The 14,852-nt window shown below is 42.2% G+C and overlaps 1 protein-coding gene across 3 annotated transcripts in view; it reads right to left on the bottom strand.

Annotated features, from left to right (window-relative positions):
• The window catches only part of trappc9 (trafficking protein particle complex subunit 9), a 292,659-nt gene that overhangs the window by 199,271 nt on the left and 78,536 nt on the right, over positions 1-14,852 (bottom strand). For all 3 annotated transcript variants that reach the window (XM_014177784.2, XM_014177781.2, XM_014177782.2), the window contains 2 exons: positions 12,814-12,946; positions 2,531-2,691 (listed from right to left, as the gene is read on the bottom strand). In XM_014177784.2, the coding sequence (XP_014033259.1) occupies positions 2,531-2,691; positions 12,814-12,946 (294 nt within the window). The remainder of the gene's footprint in view (positions 1-2,530; positions 2,692-12,813; positions 12,947-14,852) is intronic.

The following is a 14,852-nucleotide window of genomic DNA, read 5'->3' on the forward strand; positions in this document are numbered from 1 at the left end:
TTCCTAACGCAGTTCCTAGAGAGGAAGGAAAAGGCTCAGGGATTTAACCATAAGGCCAATGGTGACTTTAAAACAGTTACAGAGTTTAAAACTGAGGATGGATCAACAACATTGTAGTTACTCCATCATACTAACCTAAATGACAGAATTAAAAGAATAATACAAATATTCCAAAACATGCATCCTGTTTGTAATAAGACACTAAAGTAAAACTGCAAAAAATGTGGCAAAGAAATTAACTTTATGTCCTGAAAACAAAGCGTTATGAATACCACTCTTCATATTTTCATGAATGGTGGTGGCTGCATTATGTTATGGGTATGCTTGTCACCGGTAAGTACTATACTAGGGAGTTTTCTTTAGGGTAAAAAGAAACTGAATAGAGCTAAGTACAGGCAAAATCCTAGAGGAAAACCTGGTTCAGTCTGCTTTCCAACAGACACTGGAGACAAAATTAACCAAATATACACTGGAGTTGCTAATCAAGACAACATTGAATGTTCCTGAATGGCCTAGTTACAGTTTTGACTTAAATCTGCTTGTAAATCTATTGTGAGGCTTAAATGGCTGTCTAGCAATGATCAACAACCAACTTCACACAGCTTGAAGAATTTAAAAAGGAATAATGTGCAAATGTTGTACAATCCAGGTGTGCAAAGCTCTTAGAGACTTACCCAGAAAGATTCACAGCTATAATCACTGCCAAAGGTGATTCTAACACTTAGGTTGAATACTTATGTAATGAAGATAATGTTTTATTTTTCATAAATGTTTTATAAATGTTAGAATTTTTCTTCCACTTTGACAGAGTATTTTGTGTCTATCGTTGACAAAAAGGAGAATTAAATCAATTTTAATCCCACCTTGTAACACAACATGTGAAAAAGTCAAGGGGTGTGAATACTTTCTGAAGGCACTGTACATCCTCTTAGGGACCTTTTATAATGCCTACACATGCTTTACAAATCGCTCATTACCAAATGTCAAGTGGGACTGCACCTCCCAACATCTCCAAGCCATAAGACCATCCAATAAACCCGGACTGAAGTAAAGGAATCTCATCTAAATTAGATGAACTCTGTTTCTGTATGATATCTGGCAAAACTCAAAGAATATCTGTTGCAGGATCTATGCCAAGGTAACCCCTCTAGGGAAATAAACCACAGAGCTTCTTAATGACGAGACGTAAGGAGAAAATGAGATGACGCTCCTTTCCTCCACTCACGGTACTCCAATTTTTGTCTGTGTCCCGACATGGCACCCTATTCCCTATTTAGTGCAGTCAGTAGTAGTACACTATATAGGGAATAGGGTGCCATTTGCGACACAGCCTCTGTAATTCTGTAATTTCATCATATCAAGAGCGTTTCTGCTTCCAGAGAGAAAACAAACACAATCAATCATCACTTTAAAAGCCTTTTGGCTTTTCACCAAACGCTGACAAAGAAAGCGTAAAAGTTAGGAAACTTTCTAACGTTGATGTGCAGCTTGCAGTTCTGGACAACAGTAATTAGGTTTGTCATGATGCTTCATACTTTTAGCCTCCTCAACCAAGGTGTGATGACTCTGCAGAAGGTTGCCTTTTAAGAATATGTTAATACATTGAGAAGATATCTGGTGGGATCCTTTTCACACTAACACATCAACACTACTTGTTGGTATAAAACTGTAGCCTACTTTATGTATATTTTGTTAGAGAGAAGGGATTTTTCAATGTGATTCATAAAGACAATGAAACGCCTTGATAAGTTCAAGGGAAGTTCACAGCCAGGACTTCAACTGAAAATGTGAAGACTGTACTGTATGTTAAAAGCAATAGTAAAGGACTCTCTTCCTATAAGAAGAAGACAGATTGTTTCCCCCAGCCCTGTTTAAACCAGTGTATCCATGATGTAAGAGTGCAGGCTGTTGAGGCTCCACAGCAGCACTGTACTGGCAAGCCACTCCCACCTCTATCGCAGCCATTCTGCTCATCACCTGAGTTTCCTTGGCAACTTCAAAAGGAATGGCGTGTGTGTGTCAAATTGCATCCCTCTACAACCCCAACAGTAAACCACAGCTCTGACAGAGCAGGTGGGTCATTTGAATTTAAACCACGCACCACAGTTGGACTACAGTTTGAACTACAAGTTTGACGGCTAACTACGTGACACAACTGTTGATGTGCAACGTTTTGTCAGAACATATTCCAGATGTCAGCTGGATACATGGGGGAGGGAGGGGGAGAGGGAGAGAGAAACTGCAGAGCTTGGGCGATCCCAGCTCTGCAAAGTAACACAAAGAGAAAAGACATAAGAGCATGAAAGCTGAAGAACCAAAACACAATGACCAGTGACCTCTAACGCTGACGAGAGGACAGAAGGAGTCACCAGGGGAGAGAGAGGGAGGGAAAGAGACCGTGAGAGAGGGACAGAGACAGAGAGCAAGAGACAGAAAGAAACAGATGGGGGGAAAGTACATCAAAGGAATCACTGGTTTAAAAACAGCATGAAAGCGTGTGTGTGTGTGTGCGTTTTGTCTGACCCCTGACCTTTAGTATTACAGGTCTTGGAGGCGACCTCCAGCGTCTCCAGGTCTTCAGAGCCAATGTTCTCCAGAGTGATGGTTAGATGCTGGGTCTCTCCGTTAAACAGCTGGACAGACACACTGCTGGACAACTCCTCTTTAGAGGGCTGGAGGGGATGGGCCGACCTGGAGACAGATACAGAAGGGTCTTCAGACTAGTGCTGAACGATTAACTAAAATATAGTTATTTGTCTGTTTTTAAATCAACTAATAGACCTACGTCGACTCAATTGGAATTCCATTTTATTCTTTTTTTTGTGAGCTCATTGCACAGTTTCTCTAGAGATATATAGTGCCTTCAGAAAGTATTCAGACCCCTTGACTTTTCAACATTTTGTTAGGTCACAGCCTTATTCTAAAATGTATTAAATAAATAAAAATCCTCAGCAATCTACACACAATACCCCATAATGACAAAGTGAAAACAGGATTTTAGATTTTTTTTTAAATGTATTAAATATCTAAACAGAAATACCTTATTTACATAAGTATTCAGACCCTTTGATATGAGACTAGAAATTGACCTCAGGTGCATCCTATTTCCATTGATCATCCTTGAGATGTTTCTACAACTTGATTGGACATGATTTGGAAAGGCACACACCTAGCTATACAAGGTCCCACAGTTGACAGTGAATGTCAGAGCAAAAACCAAGCCATGAGGTCGAAGGAATTGTCCGTAGAGCTCCAAGACAGGATTGTGTCGAGGCACAGATCTGGGGAAGGGTACCAAAAAAACTTCTGCTGCATTTAAGGTCCCCAAGAACACAGTGTCCTCCATCACTCTTAAATGGAAGAAGTTTGGAAACACCAAGACTGTTCCTAGAGCTGGCCATCCAATCGGGCGAGAAGGGCCATGGTCAGGGAGGTGACCAATAACCCGATGGTCACTTTGACAGAGCTCTAGAGATCCTCTGTGGAGATGGTTGTCCTTCTGGAAGGTTCTCCCATCTCTGCAGCACTCCACCAATCAGGCCTTTATGGTAGAGTGGCCAGACTAAAGCCACTCCTCAGTAAAAAGCACATGACAGCCAGCTTGGAGTTTGCCAAAAGGCACCTAAAGACTCTCAGACCATGAGATTCTCTGGTCTGATGAAACCAAGATTGGCCATCCCTACGGTGAAGCATGGTGGTGGCAGCATCACGCTGTGGGGATGTTTTTCAGCGGCAGGGACTGGGAGACTAGTCAGCATCGAGGCAAAGACGAACGGAGCAAAGTACAGAGCGATCCTTGATGGAAACCTGCTCCAGAGCGCTCAGGACCTCAGACTGGGGCGACGGTTCACCTTCCAACAGGCCAACGACCCTAAGCACACAACCAAGACAATGCAGGAGTGGTTTGGGACAAGTCTTAATGTCCTTGAGTGGCTCAGCCAGAGCCCAGATTTGAACCCGATCAAACATCTATGGAGAGACCTGAAAATACCTGTGCAGCAACACTCCCCATCCAACCTGACAGCTTGAGAGGATCTGCAGAGAAGAATTGGAGAAACTCCCCAAATACAGGTGTGCCAAGCTTGTAGAGTAGAGAGTAATCACTGCCAAAGGTGCTTCAACAAAGGGTCTGAGTAATTATGCAAATGTAATATTTCAGGTTATTATTTTTAATAAATTAGCAAAAATATCTAAAATCCTGTTTTTGCTTTGTCATTATGTTGTACTGTGTGCAGATTGAAGAGGAACATTATTTTTTAATTCATTTTAGAATGAGGCTGCAACTTAACAAAATGTGGAAAAAGTAAATGGTCTGAATACTTCCCGAAGGCACTGTATCAGATCAAGGCCGAACTGTGCATTTTACATTTACATTTTAGTCATTTAGCAGACGCTCTTATCCAGAGCGACTTACAGTAGTGAATACATACATTTCATTTTCATTTCATGCATTTTCTATTTTTTTTTTGTACTGGCCCCCCGTGGGAATCGAACCCACAACCCTGGCGTTGCACACACCATGCTGGCGTTGCAAACACCATGCTCTACCAACTGAGCCACAGGGAAGGCGTGCGATGTAGTAGGGAGTTTGCAGCAGGCTAATATTCTATATAGTTTAGTGCAGAAAACATGGTAAGTACAGTGCATTTGGAAAGTATTCAGACCCCTTGACTTTTCCACGTTTTGTTACGTTGGCATTTGTCCCAGCATTTTTCCATAAAGTGGGGCACTGCTCAGTTTGCAGGTCAGGCTCAATGGCTGAGGGAGAGCAAAAAGAGAGCCGTGGTGCACATATGTGATGTGGGACCAGAAAATTGCGTACTACATTTGGCTTGTGAGTGCCACATTCTGAACCAGCGGCCAAACTGTGCACACATCATCTTTAATAAAAGTAGCTTTTGACTAATGTAGGCGGTGCTTAGTCAAAATTGGACTAGCTACCACCGAAGACTGCTAGATTGTTGACAAAGACATTTGCCCACCGAAGACAGGAAGTCATCAACCAGTGTCCAAGTGTTAAAGACATGAAAGGCAGACGGCCTGCTCTGTTTGAAGCCTCTCAGGTGAGTCAGCAGCCAAAAAATACAATACCAAATGAAACCTCTTATTAGCTTGACGATATAGCTTGCTTGACGATATTCCCGTTTTTATTATTAAACCTTTATTAACCAGGAAGGGCTCATTGAGATTTAACTTCTTTGGGCTAGGGGGCAGTATTTTCACATCCGGATAAAAAACGTACCCGATTTAATCTGGTTACGACTCCTGCCCAGTAACTAGAATATTCATATAATTATTGGCTTTGGATAGAAAACACCCTAAAGTTTCTAAAACTGTTTGAATGGTGTCTGTGAGTATAACAGGACTCCTATGGCAGGCAAAAACCTGAGAAGGTTTCATGCAGGAAGTGGCCTGTCTGACAAGGTGTTGTTGTTCTTGCTTCTGTGTATTGAAGAGTCAGGATCTTAGCTGTAACGTGACATTTCCTAGGGCTCCAATAGGCTCTCAGAGCCCGGGAAAAACCTGAACGATGACGAGGCAGCCTCAGGCTGAAACACATTATCGCCTTTTCCAAGTGGCCCATCAGAGGACAATGGAATTAGGCGCGTGCCCGATTTGACCCCGTGCAGTATTTTCCTTCGGCTGTTTAGCTAATTGCAGATTCCCGGTCGGAATATTATCTCTTTTTTACGAGAATAATGGCATAAAAATTGATTTTAAACAGCGGTTGACATGCTTCGAAGTACGGTAATGGAATATTTAGAATTTTTTTGTCACGAAATGCGCCATGCGCACGACCGTTATTTACCATTTCGGATAGTGTCTAGAACTCACGAACAAAACGACGCTGTTTGGATATAACGATGGATTATTTGGGACCAAACCAACATTTGTTATTGAAGTAGAAGTCCTGGGAGTGCATTCTGACGAAGAACAGGAAAGGTAAGACCATTTTTGTTATAGTAAATGGGATTTTGGTGAAAGCTAAACGTGCCGGGTGTCTAAATAGCTAGCCCTGTGATGCCGGGCTATCTACTGAGAATATTGCAAAATGTGCTTCATCCGAAAAACTATTTTAAAATCGGACATATCGAGTGCATAGAGGAGTAATGTATCTATAATTCTTAAAATAATTGTTATGCTTTTTGTGAACGTTTATCGTGAGTAATTTAGTAAATTGTTAGTAAATTCCCCGGAAGTTTGCGGGGGTATGCTTTTTCTGAACGTCACATGCTAATGTAAAAAGCTGGTTTTTGATATAAATACGAACTTGATTGAACAAAAAATGCATGTTTTATATAACATAATGTCCTAGGTGTGTCATCTGATGAAGATCATCAAAGGTTAGTGCTGCATTTAGCTGTCTTCTGGGTTTTTGTGACATTATATGCTAGCTTGAAAAATGGGTGTCTGATTATTTCTGGCTGTGTACTCTGCTGACATAATCTAATGTTTTGCTTTCGTTGTAAAGCCTTTTTGAAATCGGACAGTGTGGTTAGATTAACGAGAGTCTTGTCTTTAAATAGCTGTAAAATAGTCATATGTTTGAGAAATTGAAGTAATAGCATTTCAAAGGTTTTGAAAATCGCGCCACAGGATTCAACTGGCTGTTACGTAGGTGGGACGAATTCGTCCCGCCGGTCCCATAGAGGTTAAAATCTCTTTTTCAAGACCGTCCTGGCCAAGATAGGCAGCACCAAGTCATTACAAAAATTACAGACAAACAACATGAAAAACTACAAGTAATCTAGTAAAAACCATAGAATTCACAAGAGTGTTTGTCTTTCAGATAAATGAAGAATTCCAGAGGGTCACCACAAAGCATCTTGAGCCAAGGTTTATGGCCATGTTGGACCAGTACACCACAAAGCATCTTGAGCAAAGGTTTATGGCCATGTTGGGCCAGTACCCCACAAAGCATCTTGAGCCAAGGTTTATGGCCATGTTAGACCAGTACACCACAAAGCATCTTGAGCCAAGGTTTATGCCCATGTTGGACCAGTACACCACAAAGCATCTTGAGCCAAGGTTTATGGCCATGTTGGGCCAGTACCCCACAAAGCATCTTGAGCCAAGGTTTATGTCCATGTTGGACCAGTACACCACAAAGCATCTTGAGGCAAGGTTTATGGCCATGTTGGACCAGTACACCACAAAGCATCTTGAGCCAAGGTTTATGGCCATGTTGGGCCAGTACCCCACAAAGCATCTTGAGCCAAGGTTTATGCCCATGTTGGACCAGTACACCACAAAGCATCTTGAGCCAAGGTTTATGGCCATGTTGGGCCAGTACACCACAAAGCATCTTGAGCCAAGGTTTATGCCCATGTTGGACCAGTACACCACAAAGCATCTTGAGCCAAGGTTTATGGCCATGTTGGGCCAGTACACCACAAAGCATCTTGAGCCAAGGTTTATGGCCATGTTGGGCCAGTACACCACAAAGCATCTTGAGCCAAGGTTTATGTCCATGTTGGGCCAGTACACCACAAAGCATCTTGAGCCAAGGTTTATGTCCATGTTGGGCCAGTACACCCTTATTCTGCTGTCCTTATTCCATTCCCAGGGAGGGGCACCTGGACACAGATTGCAGGTCATGCTGGATGTCCTACTCTAGGTACAGTATTCTCAGGAAAAATACACCGTTTTATATTTAGCTGGCTGATGTTTGGTGCTGCATTTTAATCCACAGGCCCTGCTCTGCTACCCAAGCATTGTACGCCTTCTAGTAATATAGGATACTTGGATCGGTGAATGCATAGATTTTACATGTACAGATTCAATCCAATGACAACAGTGATTTTATTCTATATCAGGGTCCTGATGTGAGTTCAGTGAGTCATTTGCTTGATTGACTACCTGGCTGAAGGAGGTGACCTCATTAAAGACTACCATGTGAGGGCAATAAAGCATTTTCTGACCTTAAAATTATATATATTGTGTGTGTGTGTGTGTGTGTGTGTGTGTGTGTGTGTGTGTGTGTGTGTGTGTGTGTGTGGGTGGTCACTGCATTCTGATAAAAATAAGGGCATCTCATAATCCAGTTTGATTTAAATTTGCATGTAAAATTTGATCCCAACATTGAAAGAATGTCTATTAGTTTTTTTTTTTTTACAGGAATCTGAAGGGGGTGATGTCCTGCAAGACCTTGCACAACATGTAATGAAAATCTCTGTGATCAAGAAGGAGGGTGCCATGGCGAGTGATGGTCCAGAGGAGATCGTCATCGTCCTAGAGGGTGTCCTGGTGATCACCGGTCTGGGCAGTGTCACACAGGCTTGTGCCATTCTTCTTGGCATGACATTATGCTCGGAATTTCAGCTACCTACGCGAGGCATTCCAGAAACTGTTTGTGGAGCTGGGCTGCTCAAAGCTCACAGTCAAGATGACACCCCTCAAAATCAAATCACTGTCTTAAGCAGAATGACAGCCTAGAGGACAATTGTCATAGACTGAATGTCAGGGTTACTTTGTAACACCTTCGTAGTTAAACACTGAGGAGCCTCTGGAACTATTATCTCCCTTTATTTGTTCTGAATTCTACCAGGGTCTGTCTGCACAGTATGGTTGTTATGACATCCCAATGATACCTGCACCACTGGCAGTCTACCTGCAAAGCTTTGTAGTTTAATCTTAAACTGATTTCTATTGGGAACTTCTGAAAAAAAAGCCTCTAAACTAGACAATTTATGGTTTAAAAGAGATAGGTGGCATCCATCGGCAGTGTTTGTGAACAGATAAAAGTTATGGGAAGAAACTAATACAAGTGTTTAGATGACATGATTATTGGGGTTGTCATCTCTTTTTATTTTGTTATTTACCTTGTAGGCAATATTTCAGTATGAAAAATATCCCACAGTGCAAACCACGAGCTATTTGAGCCTCCATGAGTCCCTATTTTTGTTGTTATCCATGGTTACTATGAGAATATTTTGGTCCTTGTGAAGTCTATGGAGTTGAAGCTCCATTCTGTCTCTCCTAAAGAGACGGTTCTGTCCACAGAGATCCTATACTAGCTAATGTTAGTGTTCTAGTTCCTAATTTTAGGGTTTTGCCGACCTGCAGAAATCAGGACGTACCTGCAATGTTGATTGCAAATCTGTAATTTGTCAACTAATAATTTGAGAATCATTGCTGCTGAGTTTTGTTTTGTAAACCGCTTATGTTTAAATTAATGGTTTTCAAGGATTCCTGGTGTCCTGATACCTTTTCTCTCAGGTGAGCCAATCGAGTAAAACCAAAGTAAAAATGTGAACCCTTCTGAGTTGGTTTAAAAGAATATATCATGTAACAATGACTAGATAATCGGATTAATCATTCAGTTACAATAACAATTTCATGTAAACTCAGCAAAAAAAGAAACGTCCCTTTTTCAGGACCCTGTCATTCAAAGATAATTCGTAAAAATTCAAATAACTTCACAGATCTTCATTATGAAGGGTTTAAACACGGTTTCCCATGCTCGTTCAATGAACCATAAACAATTCATGAACATGCACCTGTGGAACGGTCGTTAAGACACTAACAGCTTACAGATGGCAGGCAATTAAAGTAACAGTGCTGAAAACTTAGGACACTAAAGAGGCCTTTCTACTGACTCTGAAAAACACCAAAAGAAAGATGCCCAGGGTACCTGATCATCTGTGTGAACCTGCCTTAGGCATGCTGCAAGGAGGCATGAGGACTGCAGATGTGGCCAGGGCAATAAATGGCAATGTCTGTACTGTGAGACGCCAAAGACAGCGCTACAGGGAGACAGGATGGAAGGTTGATCGTCCTCGCAGTGGCAGACCACGTGTAACAACACCTGCACAGGATCGGTAGATCCGAACATCACACCTGCGGGACAGGTACAGGATGGCAACAATAACTGCCCGAGTTACACCAGGAACGCACAATCCCTCCATCAGTGTTCAGACTGTCCGCAATAGGCTGAGAGAGGCTGGACTAAGAGCTTGTAGGTCTGTTGCAAGGCAGGTCCTCACCAGACATCACCGGCAACAACGTCGCCTATGGGCACAAACCCACCGTCGCTGGACCAGACAGGACTGTCAAAAAGTGCTCTTTTCTGACGCGTTGCGGTTTTGTCTCACCAGGGGTGATGGTCGGATTCATGTTTATCGTCGAAGGAATGAGTGTTACACCGAGGCCTGTACTCTGGAGCCGGATCGATTTGGAGGTGGAGGGTACGTCATGGTCTGGGGCGGTGTGTCACAGCATCATTGGACTGAGCTTGTTGTCATTGCAGGCAATCTCAACGTTGTGCGTTACAGGGAAGACATCCTCCTCCCTCATGTGGTACCCTTCCTGCAGGCTCATCCTGACATGACCCTCCAGCATGATAATGCCACCAGCCATACTGCTCGTTCTGTGCGTGATTTCCTGCAAGACAGGAATGTCAGTGTTCTGCCATGGCCAGCGAAGAGCCCGGATCTCAATCCCATTGAGCACGTCTGGGACCTGTTGGATCGGAGGGTGAGGGCTAGGGCCATTCCCCCAAGAAATGTCTGAGAACTTGTAGGTGCCTTGGTGGAAGAGTGGGGTAACATCTCACAGCAAGAACTGGCAAATCTGGTGCAGTCCATGAAGAGGAGATGCACTGCAGTACTTAATGCAGCTGGTGGCCACACCAGATACTGACTGTTACTTTTGATTTTGACCCCCCCTTTGTTCAGGGACACATTACTCTATTTCTGTTAGTCTCATGTCTGTGGAACTTGTTCAGTTTATGTCTCAGTTGTTGAATCTTGTTAGGTCCATACAAATATTTACACATGTTAAGTTTGCTGAAAATAAACACAGTTGACAGTGAGGACTTAAATTTTTTGCTTAGTTTATCTATTTAAGTTCAATCAACTTAATATAATAATTTTTCCCCCCATCATTTTTATTTGACCACATCCAAACAACTTACTCAAGCTTATCTACTCATACAAACAAGCAAAAATGTCTACTCAATTATATTTGTGTAATTCTGTTGCCTAAAATATTTTGAGTAGATTCAAGAAATCATATTTCACAGAGTAATGTGTCTAGACACTGCCCCACAGAGGGTCTGGGTCTTTCACCCTGTCTTGATGTTGGCCACTGCACACAAATCTACACACATACAAATAAAATCTAATCTAATTTTATTTGTCACATACACATGTTTATCAGATGCTATTGCGGAGTAGCGAAATGCTTGTGTTTCTAGCTCCAACAGTGCAGTAATATCTAACAATTCACAACAATAAACACAAACCTAAAAGTAAAAGGGAATGAAGGAATATATAAATAATAGGATGAGCAACGTCGGAGTGGCATTGACTAAATACAGTAGAATAGAATATAGTATATACACATGTCGGACGAGTAAAGCACAAGCACACACACAAATAAAGCAACACGCATATTCAAAGCCCTGGCCATTGGGAAGGGGAGCCAGAAGTGAAAGAAAATGAGATACAAAAGAAAAGGGGTACGAAGAGAGAGAAATATTGTTTGATTACAGCAAAAGAGTACAACTGGGATGATTATTCTGAACAAGGTACAATGAGGTACTGAGGGAAGCTGAGTGGCCAAATCATGGAGGAACAAGACGAGTGGTGATTTCAACAAAGAGGTCCATTTAGTCCCTGCCATGTTAGTTATTACTTCAAACTGAATAAAAACTAAATCTAGAGAATTGGATTTCAATTGTCCACTTTGTGCATGTGCTATTACTGAAGCTGACTCTGTTGGGTACAGGAATCAATACACCAGTCAGTCTCAGAATTATGTCTGTATTGTTTTGTTATTGTCCAGCAGCAAGCGACTAGGCTGAAGAGAAAGCATATCTATCCAACTATCTTTCTCCCTAATAAGACAGAGAACCTGTAATTATCAAGGTATAAATAATTACTTAAGTTCTTAGTAATTATAGAGGTTCCTCTGAGGCATCAGTGGGTAATTTAAAAGTCGCCGGAAGAAGCAAGAAATCCAGATATGACTGAACTGAGCGACGACTGTTTAAATGACGACTCTGCCTTGCAGACAAGAGCCTGTCTAGGGACTGGGGATGTGAATTAGCACTAGCTAAAAGTATCAAGATGCCGCTGGGAGCTGGTTGTGTTTTTGGTCCAGAAACCCCACCACTTCTCATTCATTTTAAAGTGCCTATGACTAAGCATTCTGACTACCTACCATTCCCCAGTGGCTGCCCCATCATCCCTAAAACACCCCATCTCAGAGCTGGAGTAAAGTGGAGAATTTCACAAGCAAAGGAGCAGTGCATTCTTCAGTCACTTTAAGGTTGTATCCATGAAAATTGAGGTGAGACTTCCAACTGTTAAAGTGATTGGTAATAACAAGTAGTGGTGGGGAATGATTGGTTTGATGACTGGTAAGAACAGGTGCACAACAGGAAAAAGGAGAAGAGGAGGAACTGCTAGTGTCGAGCTCCAGGATAGAGGGCACTGCAATGTGGTTGGTATAGGCTATAGCACATCATCTCTGTGTGACCGGGCATTAATAGGACTGACTGAAAGCCACTTCTGATGACACAGCAGCTTTAAAACCGAGAACAAAGGACTTGTAGTTTTGATTTAATGAGGCAGAACAAGGAGGTATAAGGTAAAGGTTATGGGGACATAGGAGGACCCAAATAGACTCAAAATGTTATACTTGATCAGCTGTCAACGACTTGATTCATTGATCTGTTGAATCAGGTGTGTTAGTGCTGGACTGGAACAAAGGAACGTAGTTCTGGTCCCCTGAACCAGGATGAATAAAACCTGCTATAACATGTACTGTGTGGACAGAGTGTATGAGGTTGGGGTTAGGGTGTCTCACCGTGGTAGAGAGGTGCTGAGCTGGAGACGGGGTAATGATGGAATGACCTCCACCATACAGCCACTGGTCAACACACTGGGTAGACCCTCCAGGAGACAGTCACTGGTCACACCAAACACTGACGTGTGGTAACCTACAGGGAAGAGAGAGAGGGCGAGAGAGAGAGGTAAAAGTCAGTGGCCTCAAACCAAGGACTAACAAGCACTCCGATAACTTCTCTCCATTCTACAAAGGGTGACATTGAGAACACACGTCTAAAGGATTTCAATCAATCCTCTGTTCAGAAAAAAAGGGTCTAACTTATTCATCTAATACAAATGGGAGAAATAGAGCTGTGAGTCTTAGTTTGGTTCCTCACTGAGTTCCCTGAATTCCTATCGGACCTTGTAGTCATCGCAGATAATATTCAAATTTTTGGTGACTTTAATATTCACATGGAAAAGTCCACAGACCCACTCCAAAAGGCTTTCGGATCCATCATCGACTCAGCGGGTTTTGTCCAACATGTCTCTGGACCTACTCACTGCCACAGTCATACTCTAGAACTACTTTTGTCCCATGGAATAAATGTTGTGACTCTTAATGTTTTTCCTCATAATCCTGGACTATCGGACCACCATTTTATTACGTTTGCAATCGCAACAAATAATCTGCTCAGACCCCAACCAAGGACCATTAAAAGTCGTGCTATAAATTCTCAGACAACCCAAAGATTCCTTGATGCCCTTCCAGACTCCCTCTGCCTGCCCAAGGACGTCAGAGGACAAAAATCAGTTAACCACCTAACCGAGGAACTCAATTTAACCTTGCGCAATACCCTAGATGCAGTTGCACCCCTAAAAACGAAAAACATTTGTCATAAGAAACTACCTCCCTGGTATACAGAAAATACACGAGCTCTGAAGCAAGCTTCCAGAAAATTGGAATGGAAATGGCGCCACACCAAACTGGAAGTCTTCCGACTAGCCTGGAAAGACAGTACCGTACAGTATCGAAGAGCCCTCACTGCTGCTCGATCATTCTATTTTTCCAACTTAATTGAGGAAAATAAGAACAATCCGAAATTTCTTTTTGATACTGTCGCAAAGTTAACTAAAAATCAGCATTCCCCAAGAGAGGATGGCTCTCACTTCAGCAGTAATGAATTCATGAACTTCTTTGAGGAAAAGATCATGATCATTAGAAAGCAAATTACGGACTCCTCTTTAAATCTGCGTATTCCTCCAAAGCTCCGTTGTCCTGAGTCTGCACAACCCTGCCAGGACCTAGGATCAAGGGAGACACTAAAGTGTTTTAGTACTATATCTCTTGACACAATGATGAAAATAATCATGGCCTCTAAACCTTCAAGCTGCATACTGGACCCTATTCCAACTAAACTACTGAAAGAGCTGCTTTCTGTGCTTGGCCCTCCTATGTTGAACATAATAAATGGCTCTCTATCCACCGGATGTGTACCAAACTCACTAAAAGTGGCAGTAATAAAGCCTCTCTTGAAAAAGACAAACCTTGACCCAGAAAATATAAAAAAACTATCGGCCTATATCGAATCTTCCATTCCTCTCAAAAATTTTATGAAACGCTTCAGTCTGGTTTTAGCCCCCGTCATAGCACTGAGACTGCACTTGTGAAGGTGGTAAATGACCTTTTAATGACATCAGACCGAGGCTCTGCATCTGTCCTCGTGCTCCTAGATCTTAGTGCTGCTTTTGATACCATCGATCACCACATTCTTTTGGAGACATTGGAAACCCAAATTGGTCTACATGGACAAGTTCTGGCCTGGTTTAGATCTTATCTGTCAGAAAGATATGAGTTTGTCTCTGTGAATGGTTTGTCCTCTGACAAATCAACTGTAAATTTCGGTGTTCCTCAAGGTTCCGTTTTAGGACCACTATTGTTTTCACTATATATTTTACCTCTTGGGGATGTCATTCGAAAACATAATGTTAAATTTCGCTGCTATGCGGATGACACACAGCTGTACATTTCAATGAAACATGGTGAAGCCCCGAAATTGCCCTCGCTAGAAGCCTGTG

This window comes from Salmo salar, chromosome ssa27, assembly GCF_905237065.1.
Source record: "Salmo salar chromosome ssa27, Ssal_v3.1, whole genome shotgun sequence".
NCBI classification, from domain to species: Eukaryota; Metazoa; Chordata; class Actinopteri; order Salmoniformes; family Salmonidae; genus Salmo; species Salmo salar.